This window comes from Plecotus auritus (assembly GCF_963455305.1).
Source record: "Plecotus auritus genome assembly, chromosome: 3".
NCBI lineage: Eukaryota > Metazoa > Chordata > Mammalia > Chiroptera > Vespertilionidae > Plecotus > Plecotus auritus.
In genome coordinates this window covers 131,759,103-131,777,204 of record NC_137772.1, presented here as the reverse complement: position 1 = coordinate 131,777,204, position 18,102 = coordinate 131,759,103, and the positions used below count along the sequence as shown (strand labels likewise).

The 18,102-nt window shown below is 54.2% G+C and overlaps 2 protein-coding genes across 5 annotated transcripts in view; one reads left to right on the top strand and one right to left on the bottom strand.

Annotated features, from left to right (window-relative positions):
• DDX11 (DEAD/H-box helicase 11) overlaps positions 1 to 14,011 on the top strand; it is a 32,882-nt gene extending 18,871 nt beyond the window's left edge. The window contains exons 15-28 of one of the 4 annotated variants that reach the window (XM_080659904.1): positions 110 to 177; positions 1,725 to 1,763; positions 2,056 to 2,167; positions 2,317 to 2,448; positions 2,962 to 3,074; positions 9,622 to 9,694; positions 10,040 to 10,143; positions 11,076 to 11,225; positions 11,468 to 11,536; positions 11,630 to 11,730; positions 12,144 to 12,228; positions 12,520 to 12,598; positions 12,772 to 12,926; positions 13,009 to 14,011. In XM_080659904.1, coding sequence (XP_080516030.1) covers positions 110 to 177; positions 1,725 to 1,763; positions 2,056 to 2,167; positions 2,317 to 2,448; positions 2,962 to 3,074; positions 9,622 to 9,694; positions 10,040 to 10,143; positions 11,076 to 11,225; positions 11,468 to 11,536; positions 11,630 to 11,730; positions 12,144 to 12,228; positions 12,520 to 12,598; positions 12,772 to 12,926; positions 13,009 to 13,038 — 1,310 coding nt within the window. In that variant the 3' untranslated portion in view covers positions 13,039 to 14,011. Of the gene's footprint in view, positions 1 to 109; positions 178 to 1,724; positions 1,764 to 2,055; positions 2,168 to 2,316; positions 2,449 to 2,961; positions 3,075 to 9,621; positions 9,695 to 10,039; positions 10,144 to 11,075; positions 11,226 to 11,467; positions 11,731 to 12,143; positions 12,229 to 12,519; positions 12,599 to 12,771; positions 12,927 to 13,008 lie in introns of all 4 variants that reach the window. The other 3 variants (XM_080659903.1, XM_080659906.1, XM_080659905.1) reach the window with 3 other exon arrangements.
• Positions 13,999 to 18,102, bottom strand: part of WASHC1 (WASH complex subunit 1) — a 24,296-nt gene continuing 20,192 nt past the window's right edge. Inside the window, 10 exon segments of the mRNA XM_080659907.1 lie at positions 13,999 to 14,455; positions 14,594 to 14,662; positions 15,348 to 15,506; positions 15,792 to 15,916; positions 15,918 to 15,957; positions 16,030 to 16,231; positions 16,421 to 16,556; positions 16,810 to 16,946; positions 17,140 to 17,286; positions 17,498 to 17,609. Coding sequence (XP_080516033.1) covers positions 14,316 to 14,455; positions 14,594 to 14,662; positions 15,348 to 15,506; positions 15,792 to 15,916; positions 15,918 to 15,957; positions 16,030 to 16,231; positions 16,421 to 16,556; positions 16,810 to 16,946; positions 17,140 to 17,286; positions 17,498 to 17,609 — 1,267 coding nt within the window. The 3' untranslated portion in view covers positions 13,999 to 14,315.

Below are 18,102 nucleotides of genomic sequence, written 5' to 3'. Positions count from 1 at the left end.
GGTGGTCCTCATGGGCCCAGGGCTGGTCTGAGCCAGTTCTGAGCTTCCCTCTGGGACCCCAACACCGTGTCTTCAGAGCAGGACCCCAGGCTCATTTGTTTACCCTTAGGGACAGAGCTGAAGACCATCAATGACTTTCTCTTTCAGAGCCAGATCGACAACATCAACTTGTTCAAGGTAGAGGTTTTACTGGTTCATGTTAGCTCATCAAATCTTATCCTTACACCCACCTGTGGCAGAACACTGTGTTAACACTGTGGAAGGAATAAAAAGGAAATTCCTTCTGTCCTCAATCAGTCCAGAGGGCTGAGGATCTATAGCACAGACATGCCATTAACCCTGAAAAGAAAAAAAGTAATGTCAGTAACAAAACATAATCCAGCACCTAGTATTGAAGGGTCAGAGAGATTAGGGGGAAAAGGTGCCTTTCTTTGTACTTAATAAGCACAACTAGAGATGCCCTGGCCCTCCGCTTTACTCCATCTTTCTTGGGGCACGGTCTTTCCCCTGGGCTGCTGGGTAGAGCTGGAAGTTAATTTTGTGAGTGTGATCCTGCTGTTGGGCTGCGGTGAGTAAGGTCACAGCTGGGCCACTCTGCTTGACCTTTCTCTCGTTTTCCCACTCCAGCTGTGATTTATTGCAGCCTCACATTTTTGCTTGCTCCAGGCCTACATATTGGTGCTCTCCCCAGGGCCAGTACAGCCACTGCTACCAGACTCACAACCTTACGATTCTAGTTTACTAACAATAACGGAGCAATTACTGTGTTTGAGGCAGTGGGCCAGGTTCTGTGACTGTAGAGTAGGGTGTGCCGTCACCATTCTAGAGCAAAGGAAGCTGAGGCTCAATGAGGTCACGATAGGAGGATGCCACACACAAGCCACACATAAATGGTCCATGCCAAGCCAATGTGCGAGCCCAGCCGCACGGACTCAGGACCCTGCTTTCTTTCATTGTGCCTTTCCTTTTCAAACCAGCTGCCCTGACTTACCTGGATTGGTCATGGTGACTGCCATTACCCCCTGCAGACAGGCTGGCAATCCTGTCATCTTAGAGTCCTTTCTCCCATTGTGCCCCAGAGCCTGGAATAGCTGTTGCATTTACCCCACCTTTTCATTTCCACAGTGCAGTCTTTTCCTTTGCCTTCTTTCTGGTCTTCTTGATTTCATTCTGTCTCCTTTCTAATAACTTTTACAAACTATAGTCTAGTGAATCTTAATTGAAAGATACCATTCTTTTGAGAATTCTTTAAAGGCTCCAAAGTCATCGTCTTGCATTCCAGCCTACATGCCAACCTAACTGCACTCCAGGTGTCCCTTGAACAAGTCCCAGGCTTTACCTCCTTTGTGTTTTTGCTCATAGGATTTTTTTTAAGACTAACTCTTAATCCTTCAAGATCTAGCTTAGGTGCCGTCATGGTGAAGGAAAGCAAAGGGACACAGCCATCACACAGCACCTTTAGGAGGGGTGGAGCCATGCAGACTTGTGAAGGCCGTGCCTGAGGCCTGGCAGGGGCCCTCTCACGGGAGAGCCCTGTGTGGTGTGGGGATGTTGGGGGCGGAGTGACCTCAGAAAGGAGGGTGACATGGTCGGCCTCAGGAGGCTTTGGGCTCCCCGGGTGGTGGTGGTGACTCGCGCTCTCGGAGTTTGGGAGAGTGGTTATCTGTTTTTGTTTCCAGCCTGATTAAGTTGTCCATGTGCCTACAGCGGTTTTGGTCTTGCAGGTGCGGCGCTACTGTGAAAAGAGCATGGTCAGCAGAAAGGTACGGCTGCCCTTCCCTGGGGCCTGGGTGGGGTCCAGCTGCACCCCTGCTTGCTGCCCTCACAGAGCCTCTCTCTCCTGCCCTGTGGAAACTCAGAGGCACCCTCATTTCTATTGTCCTCACTGGGGAGCATCCTTGCCGGGTTGGGGAGGGGCTGCCAAGATGCCCGGTGTTGGGGTGGCGGGAGGGTGGGTGCTGGTTGAGATGCAGATGAGAGATGGAAGCCTCTTGTCCACCCTGGCCTCCCTCACTGCTGCCCTCGTTTGTCTCTGTTGCTCTTATTCCTGCTCAGCTCTTTGGCTTCACAGAAAGATATGGGGCAGTCCTCGCACCCCCCAGGGAGCAGCCCAGACTGGCGGGGTTCCAGCGCTTCCTACAGAGCCTACAGCCCGGGGTGACTGAGAGTGAGTCAGGAGGTGGGGCTGGGCTGCAGGCCCTGGGCAGGATTGTTCCTCACACGTGGACTCTCCCCAGAGAACCCATTAGTCCAACTGCAAGGAGGCTCTCTGCTCTCGCCTGTGATCCCAGACTCTCTCCCTTCCACTCTGTGCAGCTCCCACAGCCCCTGTGGAAGAGGGGGAGGCCAGGGTGCCTCGGCCTGCTTCCCCGCTGATGCACATCGAAGGCTTCCTTGAAGCTCTCACCACTGCCAACCAGGACGGCAGGGTCATGCTGAGCCGCCAAGGTAATCCAAGGGGAAGCCAGCCTGGAGCTGGAGACCAGAGCATGAAAGGGGCCTTTACTTCCATCCCAGCACCTCTGGGGGTCAGGACAAAGAAACATGGTGATGCCAGCCTCCTGTGACCTGGGCAGGCAGTGGGGATAGTGAGGAGGGAAGCAGGTGTGTGGGATGGTCAGTTGTCTCAGGCAAGGATGTGAAAGGAGCCATGTAGCCTAGTGGTTAAGGTAACATGGGCTTTAGCTTGAGCCTTGGTTCCATCATCTACAAGCTGTGTGTCTTGGACCAGTTTCTTTGTCTCTGAGCCTCATTTTCCTCATGTGAAAAGGGAGCTAATAGTACTCTGCCTCATGGTTGTCCTGCAGATTAAGTGGGATTTGATTTAAAGAGAAAGTGATTATCTCTCGTGCCTCCTACATGGACCCAGCTGGAGGTCTCCTTTGCCTCAGAGGATGGAAGTGTTTGTTGGGCTGTACCTGCCCCCTTCCCATGTAGATCTTTTCTTTGTCTTTTTATCAGGCAGCCTCAGTCAGAGCAGCCTGAAATTCTTGCTACTGAATCCAGCAGTGCCTTTTGCCCAGGTGGTGAAGGAATGCCGGGCAGTCATCATTGCGGGGGGCACCATGCAGCCGGTAAGGACACTGGATCCAGACTTCTGTGCCCGGGTATGGATGGGACAGTGACAGGAATGGTGCACAGTCAGGCCTCTTCACCTCATCCCTTGGGTTCCCAAACCAGAAAGGGCTTGGCTTGAGCAGGCCAAACGATGTCCACCAGGTGGCACTGCTGTACTGTCTCACTGCTGGGCCTTGTAGGCTTGGGGATGGGGCCTTGTCACTGCTCCTGTGTGTCTGAAGTGGTGGGATCACACTTCTCCAGAGAAAGTCCTGTTGGAGTTTCTTCCTCACACTTAGTGCCTTAGTGCCACTCCCTTCCTGTACCCACCATAGATATGACCTTCTCTCTTTTATAAATTTAAATGTATTTTTAGAAAAGTATTATATTTTCATTGTAGAAATCACAGATAAGCAAAAACAGGAAGAAGGGTCATAATTTCACTAGCAAAAGATTCATTTGGTGCATATCATTATAGTTGTATGCATAATTTCTACAAATATACATACACTAGAGGCCGATGCACAAAGATTCGTGCAAGAATGGTCCTTCCTTCCCCTGGCTGCCGGCACCGCCTTTGCTCTGGCCCGGAGCCGCCTTTCCGCCTTTGCTCCACCCAGAGCCGCCTTTCCGCCTTCCCATACTGCCCAGACACCCGGAGTGGCTGGGGCAGTGAGAAATGCCTGCGTCGTCGCCATGGTGATGACACAAGCGTCCTGCCCCCCTGCCACTCAGCGCCTGTGTATGCAAATTAACCCTCCATCTTTGTTGGGTTAATTTGCATATTCCTGATTGGCTGGTGGGCGTTGCAGAGGTATGGTCAATTTGCATCTTTCTCTTTTATTAGAGTAGATGTTTTTAAAACAAAAATATGGCATTATCTGTAAATGCGGTTATTATAATTTGCTTTTTCTCACTCAGCAACAAAACGTCATCCACATTTTTCTTGTCAGTAAATAAGCATTTATTCCGCCATACTTTAGCTATAACATGAATGTATTATATTTTATATAACCACTTTTTTTAGGTATTTAGGTGATTTCTAGTTTTTCTCTAGAAAACAACAGAGTTTAAACAATAGAGTGGCAAATGTAACCAGTCCCTGCATAGGAGACGTCCTAGAACAGCGGTCGCTAACTGGTGGTCCGTGAGATCCGAAAGGTTGGCAACCGCTGTCCTAGAACAGGACTTCCTACATGAAAAGCTACTCAGCATCCTCAAGGGGTCTGTTCCCAACCTCAGCTGCCTGTCAGAGCGCCCCTGTAGCTTTACTGTTTTCCATTCTTTCATGTGTCTAGACCTGTATTTTTTTTCATTTGTGTATTAAAATAATTGGTTGTCATTATGGCTCAATGCTCAAATCCATTGTGGCCTGTGGGAACCTCCCTGCTGCTGCTGGTCCTTGTGATGTGGCCTCCTTAGTCTTGGGGTGCTTTCTTGCTTCCTGGCACAACAAAACACCCTAGACCACCTGGTGCTTTCTTTGCTCCAGATCTGGAATCATTCCTTTCTCCAAGGCACCCTAGTTTCTTTTGCTGGGGATGGGTACTTAGAAACCAAGATCTGGGTGCTATGTGCGTGCAATGTTCCTGGATGATTACTGTTTGTGGGTCTTTTCAGTACCAACCTGGGAAATAATGTTTTCAGACATCATGAGACCATATTGATATTTCTGATTCAAAAATTAATCAATTTATTTGACCTTATGCTGTATCTCATTTCTCAAGCTAAACTTGTTTTTTTATCCTATACTAGAGGCCCAGTGCACGAATTGGTGCACGGGTTGGGTCTGGCGGGCCCGCCCCGATCAGGGCCCGGCCAGCTGCGGGGAGAGGCTGCAGGCAATTGGCTAGCAGGCCCCACTCCCAATAGTGGTGGGGGGGCAATTGGGGGTCAACGGCCGGGGGAGGGGCCATGGGAAGTTGGCCAGCCAGCCCCACCCCCTATTGGTGTGGGGGGGGGACGATCGGGGTGGAGCTGGCTGGGGGAAGGGGCCACAGGCTGATCGGGGTGGTGGGGGCTGATTGGGGGTAGGGCCAGTCGTGGGGAGGGGCTATGGGCTGTGGGCCAGCCGGCCCTGCCCCCGAATGGGGTATGGGGACCGATCGGGGACCAGTGGCCTGGGGGAGGGGCCATGGGTGGTTGGCTGTCTGGCCCTGCCCCTGATTGGAGTGGGGGGGGGTTGATCAGGGACAGGGCTGGCCAGGGGGAGGGGCTGCAGGAGGTTGGCCAGCCGGCCCGCCCCTATTGGGGTGTAGGGTGCAGTCAGGGGCAGGGCTGGCCAGGGGGAGGGGCTGCGGGCTAATGGGGTGGTGGGGGCCTATCGGGGACAGGGCCAACCAGGGGGAGGAGCTGTGGGCCGATGGGGTGGGGCGGGCAATTGCAGGCAGGGCTGGCTGGGAGAAGGGCCGTGCGGGTGTTGGCCAGCCGCCCCACCCCTGATTGGGGTGGGAGAGGCCAATCAGGGGCGGGGCCGGCTGGGGGAGGGGCCGAGGGAGGTTGGCTGCAGCCCCACCCCCACTCCCCCAATCTGGCCAGTTTGCTGGCCACAGTGGTCATCATAGTGACCAGTCTTCCGGTTGTTATGGCGTTCCAGTCGCTGGCTTTTTATATATCTACTAGAGGCCCAGTGCACGAAAATTCGTGCACTGGAAGGGGGGCGGTCCCTCTGCCCGGCCTTCCCCTTCTCACAGTCCAGGAGCCCTCAAGGGATGTCCTACTGATGGCTTAGGGGAGCGGCCTAAGCCACAGTCTGGCCTCCCTCTGTGGAAGGCACCTGAGCTGATCAGGGTAAGGTACCAATCCCATCACCCCACTGCTGCTGCCACTGCCGGCCACGGCAGCTGCGAGGCCTGAACCCTGGGCCTCGCAGCTGCCGGGGCTCAAGGCTGCCTGAGCCCATGGCTGCCTGAGCCCCGGGCCTCGCAGCTGCTATGGCTTTGTCCGGATGGACGTCCGGAAGACATCAGCCCTAATTAGCATATTACCCTTTTATTGGTATAGATAATAAAAGCATAATATGCTAATTAAACCAGACAGCCAAACGACCTTCCAGACGTCCTTCCAGACTTTCGAGACAAAGCCAGCGCTGCAAGGGCCAAGGCAAGCCGCCACGGCTGCAAGGGCTAAGCCCCTTGCACGAATTTCATGCATCAGGCCTCTAGTATCTACACTAATAAAAGAGGAACATGCAAATTGACCATAACTCTGCCACGCCCACCAGCCAATCAGGAGCAAGTATGCAAATTAACCCAACCAAGATGGCTGCGGCCACGGATTGAGCAGGAGGCTTGGGTTTCCCCGTCAATGGAGGAAGCCAAGCTTCCCGCCCGCTCTGGCCGGCCCTGGCCTCTGCTCAAGGGTACGAAGTTTCAATTATAGAAGATAAATAAATCCCAACAAAAATGGCAGCAGCCACAGAGCTGGAGAGAGCAGGAGGCTTGGGTTGCCCCTGGCAATGGAGGAAGCCAAGCTTTCGGCCGGCCCTGGCCTCCACTCAAGGCTACCAAGTTTCAATTATACAAGATAAATAAGTCCCAGATACCAGGGCCTCTGCTTGGGTCACCGGGGGGCATGGCCGGCCTGCAAACCACCACAGGCCCCTCACCCAGGCCGCCCACGCCCCAAGGGAACCCCCACCCTGATCCGGGACACCCTTCAGGGCAAACCAGCTGGCCCCCACCCGTGCACCAGGCCTCTATCCTATCTAATAAAAGAGTAATATGCAAATTGACTGTCACTCCAACACACAAGATGGCCAGCAAGGGAGGGCAGTTAGGAGGGACCAGGCTGGCAGAGGAGGGAAGTTGGGGGCGACCGGGCCTGCAGAGAAGGGCAGTTTGGGGGGGGGGGACCCAGGTCTACAGGGGAGAGCAGTTGGGGGGGACCAGGCCTGCAGGGGAGGGCAGTTAGGGGTGACCAGGCCTGCAGGGGATGGCAGGGGTGACCAGGCCTTCAGGGGATGGCAGGGATGACCAGGCCTTCAGGGGAGGGCAGTTAGGGGTGACCAGGCCTGCAGGGGAGGGCAGTTAGGGGTGACCAGGCCTGCAGGGGAGGGCAGTTAGAGGTGACCAGGCCTGCAGGGGAGGGCAGTTAGGGGTGACCAGGCCTGCAGGGGAGGGCAGTTGGGGGGGACCAGGCCTGCAGGGGAGGGCAGTTAGGGGTGACCAGGCCTGCAGGGGAGGGCAGTTAGGGGTGACCAGGCCTGCAGGGGATGGCAGGGGTGACCAGGCCTTCAGGGGAGGGCAGTTAGGGGTGACCAGGCCTGCAGGGGAGGGCAGTTAGGGGCAATCGGGCTGGCTGAGAAGCAGTTAGGCATCAATCAGGCTGGCAGGGGAGTGGTTAGGGGGTGATCAGGCTGGCAGGCAGAAGCGGTTAGGGGCAATCAGGAAGGCAGGCAGGCAAGCAGTTGGGAGCCAGCAGTCCTGGATTGTGAGAGGGATGTCCGACTACCCGTTAAACGGGCAGTCGGACATTTCTCGAGGGGTCCCAGATTGGAGAGGGTGCAGGCTGGGCTGCGGGACACACACCCCCGTGCACAAATTTCGTGCACCGGGACTCTAGTCTATACTAATAAAAGGGTAATACGCTAATTATACCGGATAGATGGGATGTCTTCCGGACATCCTTCTGGACAAAGCCACAGCAGCTGCAAAGGCTGACGGCTGCTGGGCAGCTGCAGTGGCCAGCAGTAGCAGCAGCAGTGGGGTGATGGGGGCGGTGCCTTCCCCTGATCAGCCCAGTTGCCTCCTGCAGAGAGAGGCCAGACTGCAGCTTAGGCATGCCTCAGCCGTCAGTAGGACATCCCCTAAGGGTTCCCAGACTGTGAGAGGGGGCAGGCCGGGCTGAGGGACCCTACCCAGTGCATGAGTTTTCATGCACTGGGCCTCTAGTAGATAATAAAAGGCTAATATGCAGATTGACCGAACAGCGGAACTAAGACGTGCACTGACCACCAGGAGGCAGATGTTTAACGCAGGAGTTACCCCCTGGTGGTCAGTATGCTCCCACAAGGGGAGCACCGCTTAGTTAGAAGCCGGGCTCATGGCTGGCGAGTGCAGGGGCGGTGGCGGGAGCCTCTCCCACTTCTACGGCAGCACTAAGGATGTCTGACTGGCGGGAACAGGCTTAAGCTGTCAGTCGGACATCCCCTGAGGGCTCCCAGACTGTGAGAGGGAGCAGGCCAGGCTGAGGGACATCTCCACACACCCCACCCAGTGCATGAATTTCGTGCACTGGGCCTCTAGTATTAACATAATTACTTATTTGCCCTCTCACACAATATACTTAAAATAGTGCCAAAAATATAATACCAATATCCTAACAATAAAGTATTGGTCAAAGTTTTATTTCTTTGCATTTGTTTTTTGCCTTTGAGTATATCCTGCCAGGATATGTGGTCACTGAGGACATGAAGCCATTGCTATCAGGCTCTTCTGTGAGCGTATGTTGTGAATTTGATAGGTAATTAGGCTTTTTTTGTTTCAGTTTGAGAGTTTGCCTTTTTGTTGACTTAGTTCTGTTTTCAAAATATGTAAAACCTCTGTGTGGTTCAAAAATTGAAACTATACAAAGATCAGAAAGTCTCACTTCATCCCTTCCCAACCTGTTCCCCATCCCGTAGGTGAGCATGTTTTATTAGCTGGTCTATCCTTCTACTGTTTCTTGTCAATTTTTTTTTTTCCCCAAAATAAGCAGATGTATGTACTTACTCTTTTTTCCTTTCCTTTTTTTCTTACATCAAAGATGGCATGCTCAGTTTCTGTTCACCAGTATGCTCTGGCGATCACTCCATATCAGCACACAGGCACGGTCTGTGTTCCTTTCGTTGGCTGTGCAGGTTTCTTTTGGGTGGATGCAGCATAGCGCAGTTGGCCAGTCCCTCTGGGAAGGCAGTCTAGACCTCACAAACAACTTCACAAGAAATATCCCGTGCATGTGTTAATTGGTTTGTTGAGCTGTATCTTCAGGGGAGACTCCTAGATATGGGATTGCTAGGTTAGAAAATCTAAATATATCTGACTCATTAAATATTGTCACATTCCCCGCTGGCTGCGGTGGTACTATGCTGTATCCCACCTGCAGTGTATATGTGTGCCTGTTTCTCCAGAGTGGTCAAACTTTTGGTTTTTTGCCAATTTGATAGGTAAAAAACTTGGATGGACTATACAAAGCATAGTCCTTGCGCTAGAGATTCTTATTCAATAGTTTGGGCTGGGCACTGGCCATGTGGATATATATTTTTAAATTCCCACTGGTGATTTTGTTGCATATGCAGGGCTGAGAGCCACTGTGCCAAATTTCCTTTGCTATTCCCACAAGTAGTTAAATGGGACTGCCAACACTGGACACCATATAATTGTTTTATCCTTTTTGCTAATTTGTTATCAGCTTTTCTTTTTACCTCTTCTCTGTTCTTATGTACTTGCTGCCTCCTCACCTAGACTTCTGTCTTTCCAAGCGATTCTCTCTTCCCCTCTCTGTTAAGGCCCCTGCCTGCTCAGACCTGAGGTCCTGTCCCTGGACCTCAGGGAGGTCACAGAGCCTTGACGTTGTGGTCTTCAGGTTTCTGACTTTCGGGAGCAGCTGCTGGCATGTGCTGGGGTGGAAGCCGAGCGACTGGTGGAGTTTTCCTGTGGTGAGGATCCATGTCCAGGGTGGAATGGGCCACATAGTCACTTATAACCCTGTGTTGTCATAGTTGAACCATATTCTGTTAGCAGGCCTAAGGGGTTGAGGAAACACGGGATGGGCTTCTCATCCTTTGCCAGCTCTCTCTGAGCTCGCCATCTCCGTGCTCTCGTGCTCTGTGCCCCCTCTGTCCACCTGGGAGAGTTCTGAGCATTGCTGCTTTAGTGTGGAAACAGGAGGGTGGGTAAGTGATATAAATAGCTACTCCTAGTCTGGAAGGCAAGGGTTGAGCAGTGCTCTTTCTGGACTCAACCTTGCACCCAGTTCTCAGCCTCTCTCTGGGTCTCCCCAGGTCATGTGATCCCTCCAGACAACATCCTGCCCCTTGTCCTCTGCAGTGGGCCCTCCAACCAGCAGCTGGAATTCACATACCTGAAAAGAGAGCTGCCTCAGATGGTTAGTACCAGCCATCCTGCCTCACCTTGGCCTTTGCTCGGGCAGGAGAGAGACTTCTGGGGTGGGGACACTCTGGCCAATCCCGAGTGTTCAAGCATTGTGCAACTTAGTACTGGTCTTCATCACAGTGGTACAGGATGAATAGTGGCACAGGATGAATAGTGTCTAGGTGTTTATCAGGAAGGTCTGAGTTTCCCCGCACCCCTCACCTCTGAGGCTGCTAAATAACTTTTCTTGTCCTGGCCGGTGTGGCTCGGTTGGAGCGTCGACCTGTGTGCCAAAGGGTCTTAGGTTCGAATCCCAGTCAGGGCACATACCCAGATTGGGGGTTCAATATCTGGTGGGGGCATGTATGGGAGACAACCAATCGATGTTTCTCTCTCCCTCCCCACTTTCCTAAAATCAATGAAAGGTATGTCCTTGGGTGAGGATTTTTAAAAATAGTTTTCTTGACACCTCCAGCCATCTCTTTAGGATGAAGCTCATGAGAAACCATTTCCTTTTGCCATTGGGTTATATCGAGCCCTGCCAGCAGGGATGCCAGTGCTGGGGGCACTTCTCTAGTGGCATGCCTGGGGTTTCCAGTGCCCGATTTTACATAGATGGTGCCTACTCTCCAGTTGCGCACAGGACGTTGGGAGTTGGGGAGGGAGGACTTGGCACATACCAATAACCGGTGTAGCTCCGTGTGCTAGGACTGAGGTGTGTCAGGCGCTGCCAGTCACCAGGAGCAGCAGTTGAGTGTGTTTGGAGGGAGGGTGGCACATTCCAATTTGTGATTCCCAGGCAGGGGGCGCCACCTGGCCATAGGCCTCCCTGACCGCACTCACCTGTGAGTCTCTGTACTTGGTTCTGAGCCCTAAGGTTAGGAGCCTCTTTGGGTGTGGCTTCAGGAGTGGCCCCATGGAGAGCCCCTTGTCTTCCTCTCTTAGATGGATGAGACAGGTCGCATCCTCTGTAACTTGTGCAACGTGGTGCCTGGAGGGGTGATCTGTTTCTTCCCCTCCTATGAGTACCTACGCCAGGTCCATGCCCACTGGGATAAGAGTGGCCTGCTGGCCCGCCTGGCTGTCAGGAAAAAGGTGAGTGATCCCTCAGCTGGACCTCCCACTCTGGGGACGGTGACCCAGAATTCCCATGGGATTTCTCCTGCACATCAAACTGGATGGTCGGGCCTCCCATATGAGGGTGTCTCCCACCACTTCTAATCCCTGGTCACTGCCCAAAGGAGTCCCCAGAGCCCAGGCTGAAAACAAGGTCTGGAGCAGATCTGTGACCCAGGCACCCTGAAACCCTGTTCTAGGAGATGACTGTTTATTTTCAGATATTTCAGGAACCCAAGCGAGCAAACCAGGTGGAACAGGTGCTGACAGAGTATTCCAGGTGCATTCAGGTGAGAGCTGGAACCCAGGCCTTGGGTCCAGACCTGTGGGGTTGGCGGCTGAAAACCTTTGAATGGCGTCCCAGCTTTGGGCTGTTCCTGCAGTGCCGTGGCCAGGTAGGAGGCATGGTGACGGGGGCCCTGTTGCTCTCGGTGGTCGGAGGAAAGATGAGTGAAGGCATCAACTTCTCTGATGACCTCGGGCGGTAAGTAGTGGGCTTCCCATCTACCAGGACTCTGATGCCCACCTACCCCTCGCTCCAAGCAGCCCTCCCTCCCCCTGCAATCTGCTGCCATCTAAGTCTGCACCTGGGCTGACTGCGCAGTCAGCTGCATGGGGAAGTGATTCCGCAGCTTTGGGTGTGGCCCTTTGAGGCCAGGTGGAAAATTAGGCAGATGTAACTTTATCAGAACTCAATTCCCTGGCCTAGATTGGATCTCTTAGCTGAAAAACCCCTTTTCAGGTGGTATAGGGAGGGGAGGGAGAGGGAGAGCCACTGAGCACAGCTTGAGAACTGGAGTGGTAGGCTCAGCAGCTGTCATGTGGGTGAGGACCCGGCCCTGCGTCCTGGGCCTTGTGAACCCCAGGTGCCTTTGGTTCCTGTGTGCCTCCACTCAGGTGTGTGGTTATGGTGGGCCTGCCCTACCCCAACATCAAGTCTCCAGAGCTCCAAGAGAAAATGGCCTACCTGGACCAGACCCTTGTACGTACCTTCAGGGTCTGGAGGATGAGGGGTGGGGGTGGGCGGGGAGCTCTGTAGCCTCTCGAGCTAAGATATGATGTCACTTCCCCCACTGCCCCTGCTGTGTGCTCTGGAGGAATGGCAGCATCCTCCATACCCTCTTGAGCTTCTCATAACATCATTATATCAGCTGTGGCATTGTGCCCGTGAAGCTGACTGGTCTTGCTCAGAGCCTGGCAGTGTCCTTTTCTTAGAACACTAGGCAGGGGACAAGAAACAGTTCTGATAGGTCATCTCCTTTGCGCTTCCCAGCCCCGAACCCCAGGTCAGGCCCCCCCAGGAAAGGCTTTGGTGGAGAATCTTTGTATGAAGGCTGTCAACCAATCAATAGGTAAGCCGGGGACTGGCCCTGGATGAAGAGTTGGGGAGGGATGGATGAAGAGTGAGGTGGCAGGATGGGATTTTACTTACCATCTCTCTAGTCTGAGGTCTGAGGAGGGGAAAGGGACAGAACGTACTGTTGGGTAGGTAGGTTTAACCAGAGCCGCAACCTGTCCCATCCAGGGAGGGCCATCAGGCACCAGAAGGATTTTGCCAGCATAGTGCTCCTGGACCAGCGGTACACCCGCCCACCTATCCTGGCAAAGCTGCCAGCCTGGATCCGAGACCGTGTGGAGGTCAAAGCCACCTTTGGCCCTGCCTTTGCTGCTTTGCGGAAGGTCAGTCCTGCCTTTTCCTTCCTGAGAACACTCCCACCAAGATTCCCACCTAGTGTTTCACTGTCTTTCCCTCTCTCCCCAGTTTCATCACGAGAAGTCTGGCCTTTCCTGAGGGATGGCCACACCCACCTGGAGTGCAGACCAGCCCCTTCTGGAATCCCTGGTTGCAGGATCCAGGAACAGGTGCAGAAGCCAGTAGGCGAAAATTAGGTCGATCCTGAACAAGCAGTGGCTCCTGGCCATCCTTGAGCCCATCTCAGGGCAGTTCCCCTCCCTGAAATTGGATCTTTCTTCCTGTTCACTATACCCAGTTGAGCACCCCCTCTCCCCCAGGCCAGCTTCCATGGGCAGCTGTGGAAGCTACACCTTCCACTTCAGCATCTGCCCGTGCTCGTTTCTCAGCACCCACTTTCTCAGAGGCAAGATGAAGCAGGCCTCTCCTGCCTCTCCCTTTTCTCTCCCCTTTTAGCTAAAATTAGTGTTCTAAACCTTTACTTTTCCCTCAAAATTAAGAATATTCCCCATTTCCAGCCCCTGGTGTCCTGGGCTCTTCTGCCCTCTGGCTTCTGGTTACTTTGACCCACTGCCACCTGGGGATTAAGCACCATCTAGGACAAGTCGGGCACTGAAGTCATTTGGAAGTGGGAGCAGAGCCCTGTGCGGTGCTCCCCGCCTGCTGGCCCCTAACCTGTCCCACAGCCCTCCACAGCATGCTACCTCCTGGGCTGCTTCCAGGTCCCTCCAGTCAGTGGGGCCCCTCTCCCTCTCAGCCACTTGAGCAAACTCCAAGATACCTCTTCCCCTGGCATCAGCAATTACACCAAGGGCCATTAGGCTCTCAGCAGGACTATTTTTACCCTGAGACTTATTTGTGTGTGAAAATATCCCTCCCTCCATCTGCAGCAGCTGCCCTGTTGACTACACCTCCCTTCCCTGGCCCCAGAGAAAGGGGGCTTGGTCCACTCAACACCTTGCCCCATTGCCCGAGACCAGGGGGAGCAGGACAGGCCCTGGCTCGGAGATGTTTGCATTCTGCACAGCTGTAGTTCCTTAATTAAAAGTGCACTGTTGGTTGATGCTGTTATATTTCTTTATTGATCTGTGTACTGCTGTATCTCAGTCTCAGCGAATAGAAGAGCATGCTAGTGAAGGAGGTAGGTGGAGCACAAGCAGAAAGCGAAGGCTCCCTCCCACCACCCTCAGAAGCCAGCCTCCCTGCTCCTTCAGGATGGTACAGGCACAGACCTGGGTAGTCCCTCTGTGATCCCCATCCCTCCAAGGGCAGCAGGGGCTGAGAGACCTGCAGGCCAAGGAGCCCATCCCAGCTGTTTCCATGTGAGGGCAAGAGCCTCAGCCTGGGTTTGGTGAGGAGGAGGAGCTGCTGAGCCCCTAGGATTCCCAGTCCTCCTCGTCCTCCTCTCCAGGTGGCTGCTGTGGGGGAGGCAGAGGCGGGATGGAGTCTGACATTCGGGCGAAGGCTCCTCCTGGCCCCTCGCTGGCCTCGGCCCCAGGTCCTTTCCCAGAGATGCCTGGGAGGGAAAAAGTGAAGGGTGAGGGGAGGTTGTTTGGGGAACCCAGCCCCTAGTCTTAAAAACAGGAGAAAAAGGCAGAATGTGTATGACACACCCCAATCCCTGGCCTTGGGAAGCAGCAGTGCTCTGTCCTACCTTTGCGCCTCATGACCAGCTTGTTAAAGAGATCCGACATCAGGTCCCCGCCTTGGCCTGTGGCTCTCACTGCACAGGAAAACCGTGAGTGAGGGAGGAGGAAGGGACCAGTGTGAAACCTGTTCCTGGGTGACAACCTCAGGGTTTAGTCACATTTGTCCTCTTTTTCTTCACGACTGACACACCCCAGCCCTCCACAGCCATCATGTCACCACCAGCTCTTGGATCCAGCACCAGGGCACTGATGAGAAAATGGGTAACATTTGAGTAACACTCACGGCCACCCTGTGAGACGGCATGAATAAGCAGCCCCATAATATGGATGAGGAAACCAGCTCAGAGATGTTAGGCAAAGACAGGACTCAAGCTCAGGACTGTTGACATCCAGGACACTTGCTTTATGCCCAGGTGTTATATTTATGCCGTAGCCCCAAGAGTCCTCTGTCTCCAAAGTATCTCAGGTCCTGGCCGTTTCCTCAGACAACTGGCAGAGATGATTTTCTCGTTTGAGCTGGATGAGGCTCTGTCCCCTACCAGCTTAGAGAGGAAAGCAAGCTCCAGAACCCAGCAGGAACTCTCCCCCAGAGGCAAGGATGTTAGGGTGGCCACCAAGGGTTTACAGCAAACACCCTGGGGAATAGGGGGCAGGCCTTTTGACACTTGGGTGGCAAGGAGCACCCTATTGGAGTCTGGTGGTGGTTAAAGAGGCGGCCCTTTTCTTAGAGCCCTGCTGGAGGGTGTAGGGTCCCCTCACCTTGCTCCTGCTCCTTCTGTTTCTTCTTCTCCAGCTTGCGCTCCTTGACGCTGCGGAGCTTGGCCTTGCCGATGCCCCCAGCCTGGCGGATAGACTCCAGCAGGGTGGCCCGGCCACTGGAGGGGTCCACTACTTCCTTGGGAGCCCCCTGGACTGGAGCTGGGGATGGGGAGGAAGGCTGCTCAGGCAGGGCTAGGCTGTGGGACAGCTCTGCCCGGCCCACAATTCTAGGGGTCCAGAGAAGCCCTCAGCAGCTGCCTGTGAGGAGGGCTGTTCCTGAAGAGGAACCCAGCTGGTGAAGCCTGAGCTCAGGAAGTCCTGGGTCCAGGCACCGGTCCCTCTCCAATCCCCACCCAGCTTAGCTGCCACCCTGCAGAGGTGGACCCTGGGAATTACTCATGTGCTGAGGCTCTAAATGTGACACATGCCCACTGCTGCTCCTACCTGAAGGAGACATGCTGCTGTCATCCTTGGCACCTTGACCTGGAGATGGCACAGTCTGCGGTGGGGGTGGGGGCGGGGGAGCGCTGGCCAGCACCGCTGGAGCTGGGGGAGGGGGAGGGGGGGGGTGGCGGCGGCGGAGGTGCTGTTAGGACCCCATCTTCTAGGTCTGAAACAAGTGAGAAATGTGAGGTGGCTGGGGAAGAAAGTGGCCCAATTCCCATTCGTGGTTCTCACTCACCTGGCTTGAAAGGCCCTGCCACCTCTGTGTGGAAGGCGGGCAGCTCTGGAATGGTGCCAGGGGCAGAGGGGGCAATGCCAGGGCCCAGATCAGCGTTGTACATGAGGTCATCAGCAATGCCTGGCAGGTCGGGCAGGTAGGACGGCACGTCGATCTCCGGCACTTGGCCCAGGTCAGGCACATAGAAGTAGTTCTCTGGAACCTGCAGAATTAGGTGGGGGTATGTGAGCTGGGGTGCTGCAGGGGTCATGGGTCCTGCAGTTTGACCTTAGGGCAATCAGTGGGGCTCAGGTGGGATAAAGGGCTCCATAGACCCCTTGCCTAGAAAACCCTAGCAGGGCCCCACATCCTCAACCACCTATATACCCCCACCCACCCAAGAATAGTCTACCTGTTGCTCCAGCTGCTCTCTCTTGCTGATGGACAGAGGGGCATCAAATAGCTTCTCCTCTGTCTCTGCCCCCAGCATCACATGGGTCTTTGTTACAGCACCAGCCAGGGGGTCCAGGAAGACATACTTTTTGTACCTGGAGAGGTGAGGTGGAGGTCAGGCAATCTATCATCTGTTCTAGGCCCATGGCCCTGACCTACCTTTCCTACTTCATCAGGGACCACAATTAGTTTGTACTGTGGATTCCCAGGCCGTACAAGACAAAGCAAACTGGTCCTGGCCTTGCAGGCTGCAGACTTCTGCTGCATCTAAGTCTGATGTCCCTGGGGTCCCCCACTAAGCCAGCCAGGACTCCCACCACCCCTTTGTAGCCCCTCTTCTGGCCATACAGGTTCTCAGTGGTGTTGAAGAGCAGCAAGGAGCTGACGGAGTTGATGTTGCTGGGAAGACCCCCGAGCCCCTCCTCAGCCTCATCCTCAGGTTCCAACTTGGTGTTCACACATACAGGGAAGTATTTCAGCTTCTCCTGGGGGTGGGGCAGAAATGTGACAGGGGGATGGTGGTTACAGGGCCAGACCAGTGACCTCCACCCCATCCCGTCAGAATCCTCTTGGGGGACGAACCCTATGGTGGGCCCTTAGTTCCTTCCCCACATCCAGTACTGCCACTTGCCACTGGTCACACCCTGCAAGTGTGTGAACTGGGTGTGCCCATCAGACCTGCAGGGCCCGCTCATCCAGGGGGCGGTGCTTGCTCTGGATCCTGTGGCGGGGGCGTCTCTGCAGGCCAAAGTCCTGGGCACCCGTAAAGATGGAGCTGTACTCCTGCAGGTGCTCTGGAGCGGGGTACTTGGCACTGGAGAACACCTGTGGACATGGAGAGTCTGACATCACTTTTTCAGGGGCCCCAAGAACTTCCAAAAAACCTAGGTTTGGGATGAGGGGATTCTGAGAAGGAAAGCTTGAGGTGTGGCTGGACAGTTAACGGCAGGGATGTGGGCAACCTCAGAGGCACAAGGATATGGTAGAGAATGGGATATCTGTGACGGCCTATCAGCCACAGGGACACATAGCCCACCTTGATGGCCTTCTTGCTGCCCTTGATCTTCTCAATCTTGGCCTGGGCCAAGGAGACCCTCTCCCCAATGGCCTGCAGCTGGCTCCGGCTCAGCTCTACTCGCTGAGAGATCCTGTCACAGAAAAAATGACAGGTCCTAGGGGCTGCTCCTCAAACCCCTGCAGCCTCCTGCATACCTCCTGCTTCTAACAGCAAAGCTGGAAAAAAAAAAACAGGGACTTAAGCAAAGGGTCTTAAAAAAAATGTTATCTGCTTGTCAGGGTCAATCTTGGAACTCTCAGCTGACCTCCCAAAGATCATCCAAACTGAAGGGTCTAGAATGCACTGCATTAAGTTTCTCGGAGCTCTGGGTAGGGCTGGGCTATTACCCTGGTGCCTAGACATGCCACCTGAAGGGACATTGTTCCTGCCTTCCAGAGCTTGCAGCCTCCGGCTGGGGCAAGCAGAGACAGTATCTTCATGACTGACATGGACACAGTCGCCTATTTACAGACAAGGAAATCAGTTCAGCAAGACTGAGTGACAGGCAAGGCTGGACCTAAATTCAAGTCCTAGACCTGTTCACAGCTCTTGTGAGTACATCCCTAGTCCTGACCAAGGTTCTC